Source organism: Drosophila guanche, unplaced genomic scaffold, assembly GCF_900245975.1.
Source record: "Drosophila guanche unplaced genomic scaffold, DGUA_6, whole genome shotgun sequence".
Classification (NCBI taxonomy): Eukaryota; Metazoa; Arthropoda; class Insecta; order Diptera; family Drosophilidae; genus Drosophila; species Drosophila guanche.
The window spans coordinates 1,411,399-1,428,040 of NW_022995754.1; the positions used below are offsets into that span (position 1 = coordinate 1,411,399).

Genomic DNA, 16,642 nt, shown 5'->3' on the forward strand with positions numbered 1-16,642 from the left:
ACCTGCCTGTATTCCTGTCTCTTTTTTCCGCAGATCCCCAGCCCCCGTAAAGGACTTTCATCTGGAAAGTTTGCTCGTATTTCGGTTGCATTCTGACAGGCATTAGGTGGGTGCCTGCCGATATGTAAATCTCTCAATTGAGAATGCAAAATATATGAAATGAAACGTTGATGAGCATGGGGAAGGGAACGCAATAATAGAGAGGGAAAAGCACATCCATTGCCATTCGAATTGGCATTTTCTTTTGTCCTGGGTTGTTTTCCTGTAGGTTTTGGCATTGTGTTTTCCTAGGTTTTCCTGTAGGTTTTCTGCTTCACTCACTTTCCTTTGTGATTGTTTTCCCTGCCTTACTTTGCTTTTATTTCATCCTTTGTTGCGTCCTTTCAATGCCAATTTGTGGCCTCAATCTTAAGCAGTGAAAATGCCGGTTAAACGTGTTAAAACAATGAAGAATCTGTGAAAAGCAAAGACATTCTGCAGCAGCAGAGACAAGCTCGTTGTTTAGAGAATTTCTCATATATTTTTGCCTTGTTGCCACATGCAGCGTTTCCATACAAATGGAAATGGTTTCCAAAGGTAAAATGTCAATTGCAGCAAACACGGCTTTAAAGAGATTTTCCCATCCACAAAATCCATCCAAAAGGAACAGGAAAAGCCGCTGCCAAGTCTCGGCGAATGCCAACGCAGTTTCCATTTCCTGCCCACTGCCGCTGCCCCTGCCCCACCCATTAAATATGGAAAAGCGCAGTCGAAACTGTAAGCCACGTTAATTATTTTATGCAAAAAAAAAAAAGAAGAGAGAAACCAAAAGGAGAAGTAGCAGAAGGATGTGAAGCCCAACAAGGCGGCGCTGATTGCATTTCTGCAGCCGAGCAATGGAGGAGCGATAACATTTCCACTGTGTGACCTCCAACTTGGCACTGGTGGAAGCTCCTTCTGGGTGCTTCCTCCTGCTTCTCCTGCTCTGGTTTCTTCTGCTCGGACTGCTGGGGCATATCCTTTCATTATTTTAATGAAAGACTTGGGGCGGCAAAAGGCCAGACGAAAAGTAAAACGACAAAGAAAGGAGTAAAGTGGAAAGCAGAGAAGATCCAGGCAGGACAGAGCAGAGAGGAGAGGAGAGCAGTGGCAGGAACAGCAACAGCAACTTAATTTGTAGCTACAAGTTTTCCCAGAGCCAAAGTAAAGGAAAAACCCAAGGCAAAGGCTGTGTTTAATTTTCAGTGAAAATTGAGTAGAATTATCAAAGCGCGGCAGGGGAGGGAGGAGTGGGCCCAAAACTTTTATAAAATGGAAAATTAAAGCCATTCGCAGTCGCTCTCTGTCTGCCTGTCTAGCTGTCGCTCTTCTTTCGATATTCCCCCTTTTTTCCGCTTTCGCCCCGGCCGCCCGCCCCCCCCCCCCCCCTCACAAAACTATAGGGAGGCGGTGGGGAAAATGGGGGGGGGGGGGGGGGGGGGGGGCGTGTTGCGTGGGTGCGTGACTGCAGCAATTTGCAGCACACTAAATGGCAGCCGCTCCAGTGCTGCCCCTCTGCTGCTGCCTGTACCCATGATGATGATGATGATGACTCTGCCAATGATGATATATCCCTGCAGTGGCTGCCTGCTGCTTGCTGCTCTTTGAATGATGATGAAGTGGTGGAATCCCTGTGCTGTCTCTTTCGATGATTACAATCGATGCTCACACTTCGTACACGTAATGTGGCATACACTTCAGCGGCTGTGGCACACAGCTCCATCAGCTGTTGCACACTCAGCCTCTGTTTGCTGCTGCCTCTGCTCCGAGCACTTATTGGAATAGTTTTACGTTCACGCATATCAAAATTTAAGATAATTTCGCCTCAAGAGTCTCTGGGGCAACACCCCCACCCACTGCCTCTCTTCCCCTTCTTGTTGGTGCAAAACTTTCTGCAGAAACTTTTCTCCTACTTTTTTTTTTGGCACACACAGAGAAACTTTCAACTAATTGCATTACAAGAGGAAACGTGAACACATAGAGAGAGAGAGAGGGAGAGAGAGACTGAGAGAGAGATGGTGCCCTAAAAGTCCGCAAGAAACACACACACTAATACACACTTACGCAGGCATAGCCATGTGTATATGTATGTGTAAGCGAGGCACGTTTACGTGTCAGTGCTGCTTAATTAACAGCCAGAGAGGGAGAGAGATGCCACGGGGGGCCTGGAGCAGCACTGCCTGCTGCAATGGCGAGAGGAGGGAACACCCTTCTCTCTCCCTCTCTCTCTCTCTTTGCTCTACGCTTGTGTTAATTTCACTTACAAACACAGCCACACGTGCACACGCTCCTGCTGTCGCTTGAAGGATGTCAGCGAGCCAGCGAGGCGGTCATAATGTACTAAGCTCTTTGCCACCGCTGGCTGCCTCTTGCCAGTGCACCTCCCACTGCTGCCTCTTGCCTCCTGGCCTGTCCTGTCGTCCGCTGATGAAGTTGATTTAATTGCGCTTATGAGCGGCAGGCAGGCAGGCAGTCCTCCATCGTTGCCTCGCCCTCTCTGCCCTTGCCTTTAGCGACATCGTTTTGCCATTCACCTTACGGCACACCCCGCTGCCCCCACCTCACCTGTTTCTAAAGATCTCCATTTGCATTTGGCGCACTCCTCCCATGGCTGTGGCCAGCCACCACCCGGCAGCAGGTGTTTCCATGTGGCCTGCTCCGTCAGTTACTTAACGGCGGCTCCCACATAAATATTATATGTGAAATAAATATCAGCGCAGCGCGGAGGGGGACTGTCGTATAAAATTGAAATATTCCAGCACGCTTTGAATGGCAGCAGAAGCCGCTGCCACAAGCCACACTTTGAATGGAGGGTAAACTCCCACCGCAAGCAGCAGGAACACCCCCCATGCCACATAGCAAAGGGAGGAGGAGGATGCCTGCCCCCTCTGCTACTGGTGGCTAAATGCTGGAATCCTCTGGCTGTCTCGCGCTGTCATCGATTGCCGATGAACCACAAATTTACCCATACATTTACGAGTATTTTCAGCCCATCTGTGGCATGTTATTCCTTTGCTCTGCCATCATTGGTTGCTCCTCACTGTTTGCCAGCATTTGTGGCATGTTCCAGCAGCATTCAGGGGGGTGTGCGGGGTGTGCGCCTCACTGTTGCGATTTAAAGAGACGCCCCACACATCAACACCCACGAAACGGAAAGAAGAGGCAAGGCCAGGCCGCATGTAAATTAATAAACTTATAAATTATTAATACAACAGGCAGCAGACAGGGGGAGAGAGAGAGAGTTGCTTGATTAGGCAGCGGCCTCCAGCTTCTCCCTCTTCCGTGTGGCTGTTCCTACTGCCTTTGCATATTTAATGAGACAATAGAGACCTGAGGCTCTTGAATGGCTTTCTAATTAGTTCCTTTTGCTTTTGCTTTTGCCATTGATCCATGCTTGAGGCAGCAGCAGCCTCCATTGTTCAGAGTCCTTGGCTGGCGGTCAATCAATAGGATGTGCCTGCGCCACACGTCTCAACATTAAGCCAAAACCTCGACATTGACCTCGACCTATGCCTCGTATTAACTGCACCCCGTTCAAAGGCAACATTCGATACTCATCTTTTCCATTCTCTTTCCAGTTGGGCAACCAGGAGGCCACATGGGTCGTCGCCGACTACATTGCCACCAGCGGCAGCAACGAGCTGAGCGTCAGCAAGGGCCAGCAGGTGGAAATTATTGAGCAGCCCTCGGCCACGGAGCCGGACTTTTGCCTGGTGCGCCTCAATCCGCAGCACGAGGATGCCGCCGTGCAGGAGGGCCTGGTGCCCGTCTCAGTGCTCAAACCGGCGCCGGGCTCACACAACAAGGCAACCGCATCCACGGCAGTTGCAGGCGGCACAAAGGCCAACGATAATATGCAGGAACAGGGTAAGTCCGATTTTCAGTTGATTTTTTATAGATTTAATTTTTTATGTGATTGTTTTTTTCTGTGCGCAGGCAATCGCAGCAAGACGGATGCTCTTTCCTCGTCCACCAAACGTCGTGGTTTTACCGGGTAAATATTACAATTTTTTGTGTCTTTAATTAACTAATTTATTGGCCATGAATATTACATTTATCAGCCTCGTTATTGGCATTCGTCACTCTCGCTCTTTGTCTCCTCCACTCCGCTCTCTCTCTCTCTCTCTCTTTATAAGACTCATCTTTCGGTATAAGAGTTCTCGCGAGCTGTTCCCCTTCGTGTAATTTATCAACCATTTAGACTCTGAGTACTGTGATTTCTGCCTGCTTTGTGCTGCTTATCCATTAATCATGCGTCACTGGGATTGACTTTTCGAACTCAACGGAGAAGACTTCTTCGTTTTGCTGCGGGAAACAGCTGCTTGAAACTATCTCGGGAAAGTGTCTGTGGCGCACTCTTCATTATCTGTTATTGTGTGATTCATTAAAGTGAACTCTTGGCGTGAAGAATCATTGCATAAGTTGGAGATGAAATGTGCATCGAAATATTTATATGATGGATGTGAGAAGTACCCCTTTTTTGCTTTCATTTCCTAAAGTATTTGTCTTTTATTGGATCTCTAACCTGCATCAACCCGAAACACGTTTCCCCAAGGGGGTAAAGTTGATTTCAAAGTTTGCATTTTTAATGACTTTTATCAACTGTTTTCATTAAGGCAACGACAGCCACAATAATGCCTCAAATTGTGTCTAGCATTCTACTTCTATTCCACTCGTATTTGCCTTGCGATTAAATTTTCACACTAAAGTTTTACATAGTACTAACATTTTGTGCCTGGGCTATAATCGCGTGTCGCTTCGCGTCGCGTCGCAGAGCTCAGGCATCGCGTGGTGGGTGGGGCGTGCGGGTGAAGGCGAGGGCCATAAAGATATAAACCCATTACACAGAACTTTGTGTTCTCCCATCATCAAGCAACAACTACAAATACACGAGCATGAGGGGGGAGTAACTGAAAAAAGAGAAAGAAAGAGAGAGTGAGAAATGAGCAGACACAAACGCGAGGCTACGGTAGTCGAAGTGATTGTTACTCTCACTTAACAGAAGCAGATATTTGTCTGAAATCTTTGAGATTTGAAAACTATTTTATGTGGAATAGTTTATTTTACAGGATTTACTTAACAGAAGCAGATATTTGTCTGAAATCTTTGAGATTTGAAAACTATTTTATGTGGAATAGTTTATTTTACAGGATGTACTTACTAGTATTACTTACGTACTAGGATACTTCTCTTTTTAGTTTTTATCCATCCATATATCTCTGTTTGTCAATGTTGCCCTCTTGCCTTTCTGCAATTCCATATACCCACCCACCTTCTGCTAAAGGGTATAGAGAAGCTCAATGAGAACAACAAAAATCATGAGAACGCGCGCTCAGCGGCGCTCATGCTGACACCTCTTGCTTACAGTTACAGTTACTGTGTTTCTTTTTTTGCGCTCTCCCTGGGTTTATGCTGCTCTTCGCTCTTCTTTTCAATGTGCTACCTGCGGGAACACAACTGCCCCTCCGTTAAGCTGTTTGTTTTTGTTTTTGGGTGTGGAGTGTGTGGCGGGTGTGTCCGTATGCGTGACAGCGTGGGGTTTTTTTTTCTCCAGAAAGCGAAACGCGAGAACTTTTTTCACGCTATCGTTCCCAGAGTAGCGGCTCGACTTGCTCTCTGTTGAGCAGTTAATCGCTAGACCGCAGCCAAGACGGTGGGTTCAACCTTAACCGTTTACTGTGCCTTAAAGTTGATCGGCAGGGACGAGAATTTACTACTACCGAAGTGTTCTTGTCATAGATAGAAGTTCTCAAAAGTGCTCGTCGGCACCTTCGATAGCGTGTGTGTGTGTGTGTGTTCCGCGTGTGTTATCTGAAATGTGCAACAACAACAATTGTGAGAGCGGTGGCAACGGCTACGATAAGAATGCCGAAAATGGTTTTCATTTTGCAAATGCCGCTATACCCGCAACGCCACCCCCTGCCTACGCTCCTGCCAATGCCGTGGAGGACAAATGCGATAACAACAATGTGACGGACGCTAAATTGAATTTGAATTCGAATACATGTTCCGATTGCCCTTCGATTAAATTGAAACGCAGCTCAGCGCCCGTGCACAATCGCCGCCACAGGCGCTCCTCATCCCTGCCAAAGTTATTCAAGTCCATGTCTTTGATTGTGAATGGAGGAAACGGAAATGGCGCCACGCTGCGGCAACAGCAATCGATGGTTGCATCAACAGGTTTTACCTGCAACTGCTGCCAGGCAACAGTGGTGGCGGCTGAAGCGACCGGGCAACAGCAGCAGCAGCAGGTTACAAAGGAGCGAAGGAAATCCTTCTTTAGGTTAGACTTTGGGTTAGTCTTCAATCAAAGTTATCTCCTGTTTGTGTCGTTTCAATTGCAATAACAGATTTGTGTGTGTGTGTGTTTGTGTGGTGTGGCTTTTGTCGCGCCAATTGCCGAGTTCTTTCCCGGAACTTAAACTTAAATTAGATTTAATTTTGTGTTTGTGTTTTTGGTACTCTTTAGCTTATAACGAATTCCCTCAATGTTATGTCTAAAGATTGCTTTTTGACGGACTTTACTCTTCGAAACCCATCAGATTGTATGACTAAATCATGCCATAAAAACAATCAATTCAAAAGTTACTTATATTTCGATCGAATTCTAGAGTAATTTCGCAATCAAATGAAATTCTATAATTTAAGGTGCATCTGCCATAAGTTCAAGGGTATCAGCAGCTTCGGTCTCTTCATGCTCTTTTCTTTGTTTCCTCTGTTTATTTTGGTTTACCCCCAGCGTTCGTTTTGTCGTGTTTGTTTCCGTCGGACACATTTACATGTGACTAAGCTTCAATCAGAGCCATACGTACAGCCATCCCGTTCTCTAATGGAGATTTGCAATGTTTTCATTTATCAACACAAACGTGTGTCGCAGTCCGGTTCAGTGCCTTGCTATCGCCCAGTAGCAGCTGCAGCTGTGGCTGTGGCTGTGTCTCCCCCGACTGCATCATCTCGCATCACGTTTATGTCGTGGTTGTTAGACAGACAAATAGACAAACAGACGAGTTGTTTGTCCAGCCACAATTTGCCTTCGTTAAGTTTTTAGTTAGATTTTTTGCCAGCTCTTGCTGAGGTTTGTTTTTAAGATAAATGAGAAGGCTTATGAGGTTTGGACTTGTTATCTTTTCGCTGTGCGAATTCGTGAATTTATTCTGTGGGAGTTTCCCTTCTTTTAAGAAGAAATTCTTTTATCGTTGGGCGAGTTCTGATAGAGCTCAAATGAAACGCTGCACTTTTTGGTCCTCTGTTTCTCGTGGGATCTTTCGTATAAAATGAATTTCTGGTTATTCCCAGCTGGCAGCTCTCTCGCGGCATTCAGGGTTTCCCTCGACTATTGCGCAATTATTTCATGGCAGCATTTCTAATCGAAAAACCTGTTCCCAAAGCCCCCTGCAAACTATAAACCTATTAAAATCATTATCATATTAATGGAAGAATTACACCACAACAAAAAGTAAGCGCCTCAAGAGAGAGAGAGAGGGTAGTGTGCTGTGGTTGGGGGGGGGTTTTGAAAACCTCTTTGTCCTGTGGCTTAGTCATTAGTTGGTTGGTTGGGGTATGTTGTGGTGCTTGCGATAAGAAGGCATTCAGGGTGGTACGGGGTCTCGCTGTGAGAGAGGAAAGGGAAAGACAAACCAGTGATAAGACGCTTTACCCTTTCGCAGTTCGCATTAATCATACGCAGTGTTGGTCTGCCGCATAAAACCCACGGAGTCGATTGGAAATTGATTTGTTTTGATATTACTGGGTAAATGAGTTCTACGAAATCACTCACTGGCCCAGTGGCTTCCTCCAAATTACGCATTCAAACTAAACTCGCAGATTGCTGGAGTAATCTTATCGGGCAAGAGCTTCGACCTCAGCTCAGTAGTTCTTCCAGTGACGGCAGAAGCCGCCTGTGCCATAATAACATCGAAACTACTCTGCGTATTTCATTTATGGACAATGGAGAAGGAGCAGCAGCAGTGGGTGGGCAGTCATTTAACCCACAGGAAAAGTACTTTCAATATTTGCACACTAATTGGGCATTTTGCTTGTTGCCTGCCGACTCACTTGAGTGAGCATTAAGTGGTGGAGCCAAGCTCGCACTTTACTCATTCTTCTGCCACTCTGCAGCTCAACATGAATATGGATTATTGTTCGGTTTGGTTACCCCCTCTCACGTACCTCCCCCTGCTGTCTCTTGTGGGGGGAGGCAGGCTCTTTGTCTCAAGCACTGTGTCAATATGCGCGTGTGTTTGTCCAGGATATGGAATAGGCGATAGAGATACAGAGGACACGGACGATAGAGGAAGTGTAAGGACAGCGCGTGCTGCCTCAAGTCCAATGAACCAAATGGACACCCACACAAACAAACAGAGAGAGAGGCAGTGGAGAGCGATGGACACTCGGTTACAGGAAACTGCAAATTTGTGACTGCCTGTCTCCCGCTTTTGTGTTGCATACTTTGCGGCGACCCCATTAATACACACACACAGAGAGAGACAGCACACACACAAATACACACACACACAGTGTGGTCATAAAGTGGGTGGCTACGGGGAGCAGGGTGAATGCTTTGTCTATTTGCCCAAAACATTACATCAGCCAAATGAATTTTGAACGTGAACGGAGTGAAACGGAACGAAACTCATAATAAATTAAATACCATTCCGGGAAAATGGAAACTCCATTCAGGAATGAAGAAAAGTTCTGCCCTGAGGAGACCCTGTGCTGCTCCTTGACTGTGTCAATGTTTATTTTCACTTTGAGTTATGCACTTGGGCACACCAAAACTATGGTCAATTTTTGGCATTTTCACTGGGGATGGTTCTATCGATAATTGGGATCTGTTAGCTATTAGTTGTCAGCATTTTCCTTTCGTCTGGCTTAGATTATGAGCGGATTGCAATGGTTTTTGAATAGCTAGTAGCTGAAGTCAATATTTATGATTCTAAATTAAATGTATTTTCTCGCTTTTATTTTGATTGGAATATTTTTAGATTTTTTTCTATCGTTTTACCATTTAAATTCGTATAAATTGGGCATAATTAAATTAAGAGGCTTACAAGCTGGTATCAGCTTTAATTTAGCATGCAATTTATTTTTAGCTAAATAAAATAATCGTTTGTGTTTTCTGCTGGTAATCTCTGCCACAAAGTGTGTGCTGCCAGTCTCTACTGCTCTTTAGGCACCTTTTTGGCTTAATTGTTATTGATTTTTGCACTGTTTTGGGGCACTAATTAAACAAAATTAATGTTTAATATTTGCATTTTCGGCAGAGCTTTGCTCAGAGTGGAATATTTCCTCCACTGCTTGCATTTTCCATTCGAAGCCACAAAATGTTCAACCACTAACCAAAACAGACTCCTGTCTCATCCATTTATAAGCTCTGAAGAGCTCCAGCTGCCACACGGAGGAGTGGACTGTAACTCCTCCAAAGTGGGAGGCTGATTAATGATTCCTCCATTTATTCAATGGGGTGCGGGCGGGTGGAGCGTTTGCCAATCCCGAATCCAAACCCAAAAGTCGAAAGTTGACCCATAAACTTTTGTGGCTGGCTGTCCTGTGGCTCCGAAATTAATCAAAAGAGCGAGGGACGCCAGTCCTGACCTGCCTTTTATGACGAGCAATGAAGCTGTGAAAAGTTTGTGCCATAAAAAAGTAAAATGAGCGGGAAATTTGCCTTTTAAAAATCATAAAACATCAAAATACAATTGCCCCGAAATTATGGATGGCACGCAAGACTTTGGCCCACTGTGCGGGTGAGTGTGGCGGCGACAGAGCAGCGGGCGGGCGGGCAGGCTGGCGGGCATTTCGGCCAAGTGCTTGGCCAAGTTAGCAGCAGGCCGCGGAGCTGGCGACAGTCTGGTGTTGGCCACGCAGCTGGATAGCCCAACAGTCGACATATCTGTTTATATTTTTTGTGTTTTTGCGAGAGAGAGAGAAATGAGAGATGGAGGACTGTGTGCACACGACAACATCCATTCGGAAGTTTTTGTAGGAAATAACATTTCCCCTTTTGCTATACAATGTAAGACTTGTCTCATGTCCTTCCCTTTTTTGTTCTCCTTTGCAGACGAAACTGGTTGCCGCTGATGAATCGCAAGGTGGAGAAGCCCCCGAGCAACAAGCCACTCGTCAAGAAGCCCTCGGAGAAGAATCTGCGAGTGAGTGTTGTCGGCCATCCGCCGTATAGCTAATATTTTACGAGCGTTTATTTATAACATAATTTCATTTGACGTTTCTTTCTGCGCCTCAGCTACCCCAGAAGCACGCCGAGGATTTGGCCACCGAACAGCAGCAACAACAACAGCAGCAGCAGCAGCCAGGTGGCAGCCCCTCAACGGTGGTTCCCCAATTCCCTACACAGCATCAGGCGCCGCTCCCACCATCCAGCGGAGCTGGGGCTGGCGCTGACTATGAGCCGGATGAGGAGGCCGGCCTGGAGATGCCGCCGCCCATGAAGCCCATCCAGGAGCCACACTTGATGGCCAATGGACCGCCCGCATTTACAAAGGACGTGAAGGAGAGCTCCTCAAATTTGGTGAGTTTTACATGTTCGGGAAATGTATGAAAATGTGAGAAAAGTCAAGAGGGATACACGAGGTGTCGGTAGACACTTGAAGAAAAAGAGCGAAGGACGCAGAGCTACTTGTAGCCTCTACATAGCTATGGATTTTGATGGATAACTTTACAATACGATTGGGAGGATACAGAGCTCACAATACACTCTAGGAAGCTAAGGATTCGGAGCTTCTAAAACATCCTAAAAGTCGCTGAATTTGCGCCACTTTCGAGTGTAATAATAACCCAAAAAGAGGCATATGTGGGGTGCCTTCACACTCCATCAGCCACTAAAAGTTGCCCAGCCCAATTCAAACTCTAAAAGTCTTTCAACACACTCCAAGAACTGGTATACTTAGTGCTCTAAATTCTGTCTTTAATTGCTTAAATAATATGAGTATTGCTGCCATATTTGTATCTCCAGCAGCCGCTTGTTTTTTACACCCCAGAGTTTATTTGTCTAGCAATCGTAGGCAGCACCACCCCCCTGGAAGTGTATTGTGTGCGTGTGTTGTTCCCACACAAATCAAAGCAGTTTATTGTAACTTCTGGCCCCCGCATCCACACACATGTATCCACATCATGGACGTCATAGACGCTCAAGCACGGGCAGTTTGCTCAATTAGAAAGCATAGCGGATGGAGCACACTGCGCTCCTCCAGAGAGGGCGGCAGGCGGTATGAGGGCCAGCCACCTTTGGCCATAAATGCGCCACTTTATTTTGTTTACCCATAGAGTGTAGAGCAAATCAGAGAGCAGCGTACAGCAGAGAGCAGCATAGACTCGTGTCTCGCAGTGGAAGATACACCGAATGTGCCACAGCAAGGGAGAAGAGACCCCAAGATACATATATGTAGATGAGGGGGGGGGTTTGGCTGTGAGTGTGGGACGCATAAATTTCGTACACTCAAATTAGCTGCAGACGAATAATGTCCGGTTGTCGGGCGAGATGCGATGATTCCGTTCAAGGGAATGTCTTGGATGGAGGCGTCCGAGGGACTTTTCTTGGCTGTCTGTGCGTGGATGGAGGCAACAAATTACACGGAAAGGATACAATGATTCATGGAAAAGCAACGAAATTATTCGGAAACATTTCTGGATTTAAAGTTTTTGCCTCCGTGTGTGTGCTTTCAATTTGATTAATGATTGGGTAGGGACGCTGCTCAAAGAGGATGTTCTAGAGTTCACTTGCACCTAAAAAGAGAGACATAGACAGAGATGTGTGTGTGTGTGTGTGTGTGTGTGTGTCCATCGACAGAGTGTCGCCAATGAAAGTGGCACTGCCATTGCCACTGCCACTTTGTCGTCGCCCACTGTCGTTCGTTGTCCGTTGTCCGTGTTGTCAATAAATTGAATGTCATCTGTGTGTCCCTCGCTCTCTCTCTCTCTCTCTCTCTCTCTCTCTGTCTGTCTCCTGGTTCTATCTGGCATGTTCTCGATTCTCTTGATGGCTTATTAGTTGCTGAATTTAATGTACATTTTTCGGCTGTTCTTCTGCCTTGTAAATGTTGCCGTGCCGTGCCGCCTTGATGCGTCAACGCTTTTCCACCGCGCTGTCCCATTCAGTGTCTTTCCTGTTTACCTCTGGCTGTTTACAGGTGCGAACTTCTTAACCCAGTTAGAGGCCGCGTAATGTCTCTTTGTCTCGCTGTCCCTCTGTTAACTTTTTGGCCCACTTGTCACTGAGGTCGGAGGGTTCTCGGGACTGGGCTCCACCTTTGTTTAGTTCGATGCCTGACATTTTTCGCCTATTTGCATTGTCATTAATTTTTAATAGTTCTCTCCTTGTCGAATTTCATGCCCTTTGTTTCTGGGGGGTTCTGTATGTTCTGTATTGTGAAATATATTGTATTGTGACATCATTCCGCCGTCTGGTGCAAGTTCCTTCTGCCCTGCCCTTGCCCTGCTCTGTCGCGACACTTCCTAAAAGGCTAATTAAATGTCGCACCACTTTGTGGGCCATGAGAATGTACGTCATGTGCGTGGGGTCTGTGGGTAGTCGGTTCTTCCTGTGGTTTCTAGGGTTACAGACTCTGCCTTTGCCCTGCTGATTATTTTCCAATGTAAATGTTGTTCAAGTCCAAGTCCCAGTCATATCAGAACTTCCTATTTGAAGCCGCAAAAACGATTGCGAGTTCTGGGAGCTCCTTTGAGGGGGTATCAATTGGGTCGGTCATTTTGGAAGGTCTACAAAAAAGTTCACTTGATTTTAATGGCTGCTTGTTGTTGCCGCAAAATGCGAATTAATTTATGTATTTAAGTGTTTATACAGCAAATGCTACAAAAGTGGCAACAATCACACACACACATGCAGCCGAAAGTCTCATGCAGGGTATATTACAGGGAGGGTAAGGGCTTTGTGTGAGAGAGCAGCAATCAATCAAGAATGCATTTTATGTCCATTCTTTGGCAAATTCTAAACATAAAACAGGAAAGCAGACAGAGACATTACCTGCCAATGAATATACCTTGGTCTTGCCATCATCTTTTACTGTCTTTATACATACATGAATGTATTTTTATACTCCTCAGTCTGCCTCTTTGATAAGTTCACGAGAAAAGCAGTTGGTTAACAGCTTTCTTCCTTACCTTCCACTCATTCTACCTTCTGCCCAGCCATCTCCCACTCGCTCTCGCTCTCTCTGTTTCTCTCTATATAAATATGTATATCTATAGTCTTGCACTCTCACTCATAGTCTTTCCGATATGTACTACAATTATTTCAACGCTTTTCCTCAAGTGACTTGTGCGACGAAATTGTTAGCCCAGGCGTTGATTGAGAGTTTCTTTTGATATCACAGAGTGCGGTGTGTGGCAGCCACAACACACTGATGTAAAACATGATGGCAACAGGCAAAACTATTAGGCCGTGCCTGTGCCGTTCCGTGCACTCCCACACTCAGCGTTCTGCGGTTCGTTCAGTCGTTCGTTGGTTCGCTTGGCGCTCAGTCGTCGTCGTCGTCGTCGTCGAGATTCTCTCATCGCTTAGCCAAAATGCGTCGCCGTCGTCGTCGTGATTTTAACGCATAGCGAACGACATCCTTATAAGCCACACAACACTCCCCCATTGAGTGGGCAACGCGATTGAAAGACAATTTTCCCCAAAAAGAGTCAACAGAAAAACTGAAAACTGTGACGCGAATTTTAAGCATTCACGTGCCATCCAACCATCGCCATGAGCTGCTTTTTTCGTTTATTTGTAAGCAGTGCAAAATTGCATTATTATTATTATTATTATTCGATTTTGTGTGCATTCCGAGTGTTGAAATAAGCATTACCATTGTGTATCAGTCCGTCGCAGTGCCCCGTTTTCCTGATGACAAATTTTAGACCGCAAAACAGCTGACAGCCAAAGCGAGAGTGCCCAAGTGCCCAAGTGCCAGTTACCAATCTTATCTCGCTTTTAAAGCTCTTAGAAAAACAAACACAAGAAACTAAAAAATTAATGCAGTGGCAGCTGGTTTAGATACACTTACGAAGTGATATTTATTGGTTGGGGAATATGTGATAAAGTCATGGAATTTGTCTAAGCTTAAAACTATGAGAATGTTTCTGCAATTCTCTGAAAGTATTCCTGCCGAAGAAGTGATTTTTAAACCACATATTTGAAATGAAATTTGTAATAATTTCGTAAAGGAAAAACGTTTGATTCTTCGTTTACCGTTTAATGATTAAATGTTAATGATTAATTGCACCATATTCTGCTCCACTGTGCAAACCTCTAATCAAGATCCGAATACCCTTGCACTTAGCTAGAGTACAAGAAATAAAAAAACAGAAGATGAATTAGCAGCAGAATGAAGCAAAGTCTGGCTGGTGGCAGGCACGAGCAGGAAAAACACGAATGGTTACACAATTTTATCTGTGGTTTACCAACTGCCTGAATGTCTAACTGCCCGACTGGCTGGACTGACTGCCACTCTTCATCGCCTCTAACTGGCACTCGTACTTGCACCGAGAAGCACATTTGGATGCCATTTGTTAGTTTTGTTTGCCATGGTACAAGGCCTCCAACGGATTCGTTATTTATGCACACAAAAAACCAGCAACAACACAAATAACTGAAATTAATTAGAGCCACGGAACAATTAGAACTTGTAGGAACAACCGAAAATAACGCGAGTGATTCAAAATACGAGAGCTGAACATGCAATCAAATGCGAATATTTATTTTCGAAAATTGCCATAAAATGATTAAACCAACAGTGTTGGTCTGTGTGTATGTGTGTGGCATTCCCACAATTGTTGCGAGCTTTATTTTGTGTTCATTTGAAAACAAGTGAAAACATTGTGGGAAATCCATTCAGACGCCCAGAGGCGCGCCAGAGGAATGCAACTGCAACGAGGAGTCAATGGCTATCGAACAATTCCCATCATCGTTTATACAATTTCTGCCACTTTCCGATCATTCATTTGCATGGATTGTTTGTCGAGCAAAGTTTACCTGTTCAGAGGAAGATACTAGCATTCATTTTAGTGGGAAAAGTTTTTCAATTAGCCGCCTGAAGGGCTTTCAGCTTGGGCTTAATGCAATAATCGTTTCTCTATTGCAAGGAAAACAGACACACACACACACACACACACACACACAAAGGCAGGAGGAGCAGGAACAACTCCTGAAAGTTTTTTTCCATTATGTATTTGAGCCGAAAGCCATCATTGAGTTTGCCTTTAACAATTTTCCTCTTTACTCTTGCAGGCCAACAGCGGCAAAATGGATGGCAATCCACTATCGGAAATTGAACAAATTGTCAGGGAGAGAACGGTAAGTGTTTGACCAGAAGCCAGCAGCAGCAGCAGCAGCAGCAGCAGCAGCAGCAGCAGCAGCATCCATTTGAGAGGCAGAACTAACAAACTTTTACCCCTTGTGGCCCATGTGTGTGCAGGAACAACACGAGTCCAATAGCCGCGTGGATGTGGGTGGCGGCGAGAATGCCAGCACCAATGGACATGGACGCTCCCATGGCTCCACCGACAACAATGAAGAGGTGAGTCGAGCGTAAGAGCAACGCTTAAGGTCAAAAGTAACTGTTGGGGTTTCACCATACACAGAGCCACAGTGCTGTCAGCGACAAGGCAGCGGCTCTAAAGAAGCGGCAATGCGTGTTTGCCGAGCTCGTGTCCACCGAGGAGTCGTATGTGCAGGATCTTCAGGAGATTGTCAATGGGTGAGTGCAGAAATCTACAAAGAAACAGAGGCCATATTTTATTTAATTGATTATTTTAGCTACATGTCGGAGATCAACAACGCAAACAGTGATATTCCCATGCCAGAGGATCTCAAGGGTGGCAAAATGAAATTGGTATTCAATAACATCAAGGACATTTACGAGTGGCACAGGGAGTAAGCAACAGAAAGAGTTTACCAAGTAAAAGCATCGTCTAACTTTACTTTCCCTTTGTTGCAGCTTCTTTTTGAGGGCTTTGCGCAATTGCCAAAAATCACCAGCGGATCTGGGACCACTGGTCAAGCGTTCGGCCACAAAGTTCGCCCTGTACTACACGTACTGCAGCAACAAGCCCCTGTCCGAGTATATAGTCAGTGCACATTATCAGTATTTCGATTGCATACGCCAAAAGCTGGGACATCGCTTGGATGTAAGTGGAATTTGATAGATTTAACTAAGGATTTGTTCCTACTAATTTGTCTTCCCCTGCAGCTAAGCAATCTGATCATTAAGCCAGTGCAACGCATTACCAAATACGAGCTGTTGATCAAGGAGATCATCAAGGCCACAGAGGCCGCTGGGCTGTACAAGGAGGTGCCCATGCTGCAGGAGGCCTACCAGCATATGAAGGTTGTTGTGAAGACAGTGAACGATATGATGGTGGTGCTGCGCAGCCTGCAGGACTTTGATGGAGAGATCACGGCGCAGGGCAGTCTCCTGATGCAGGGTCCCCTCAATTGCCTGGTGGATGCTGGGCAGAAGCAGCGAGAGCTGCAAGTGTTCCTCTTCCAGCAGATCATCATCTTTGCGGACATTGAGAAGGCCAAGAATCAGTACTCCAGCCCCACATTCAAATACCGATCGCACATACAGGTACGACAGTACAGGATTATCAGTAAACCAAATGG

General features: G+C 45.7%; 1 protein-coding gene across 3 annotated transcripts in view; it reads left to right on the plus strand.

The window, feature by feature from the left end:
* The window catches only part of LOC117589341 (triple functional domain protein), a 41,243-nt gene that overhangs the window by 22,709 nt on the left and 1,892 nt on the right, over nucleotides 1–16,642 (plus strand). For 2 of the 3 annotated variants that reach the window (XM_034281195.1, XM_034281196.1), the window contains 10 exons: nucleotides 3,597–3,885; nucleotides 3,955–4,012; nucleotides 10,079–10,169; nucleotides 10,262–10,546; nucleotides 15,266–15,331; nucleotides 15,453–15,554; nucleotides 15,619–15,734; nucleotides 15,794–15,910; nucleotides 15,975–16,164; nucleotides 16,227–16,607. In XM_034281195.1, coding sequence (XP_034137086.1) covers nucleotides 3,597–3,885; nucleotides 3,955–4,012; nucleotides 10,079–10,169; nucleotides 10,262–10,546; nucleotides 15,266–15,331; nucleotides 15,453–15,554; nucleotides 15,619–15,734; nucleotides 15,794–15,910; nucleotides 15,975–16,164; nucleotides 16,227–16,607 — 1,695 coding nt within the window. Of the gene's footprint in view, nucleotides 1–3,596; nucleotides 3,886–3,954; nucleotides 4,013–10,078; nucleotides 10,170–10,261; nucleotides 10,547–13,629; nucleotides 13,766–15,265; nucleotides 15,332–15,452; nucleotides 15,555–15,618; nucleotides 15,735–15,793; nucleotides 15,911–15,974; nucleotides 16,165–16,226; nucleotides 16,608–16,642 lie in introns of those variants that run through there. The other variant, XM_034281197.1, reaches the window with a different exon arrangement.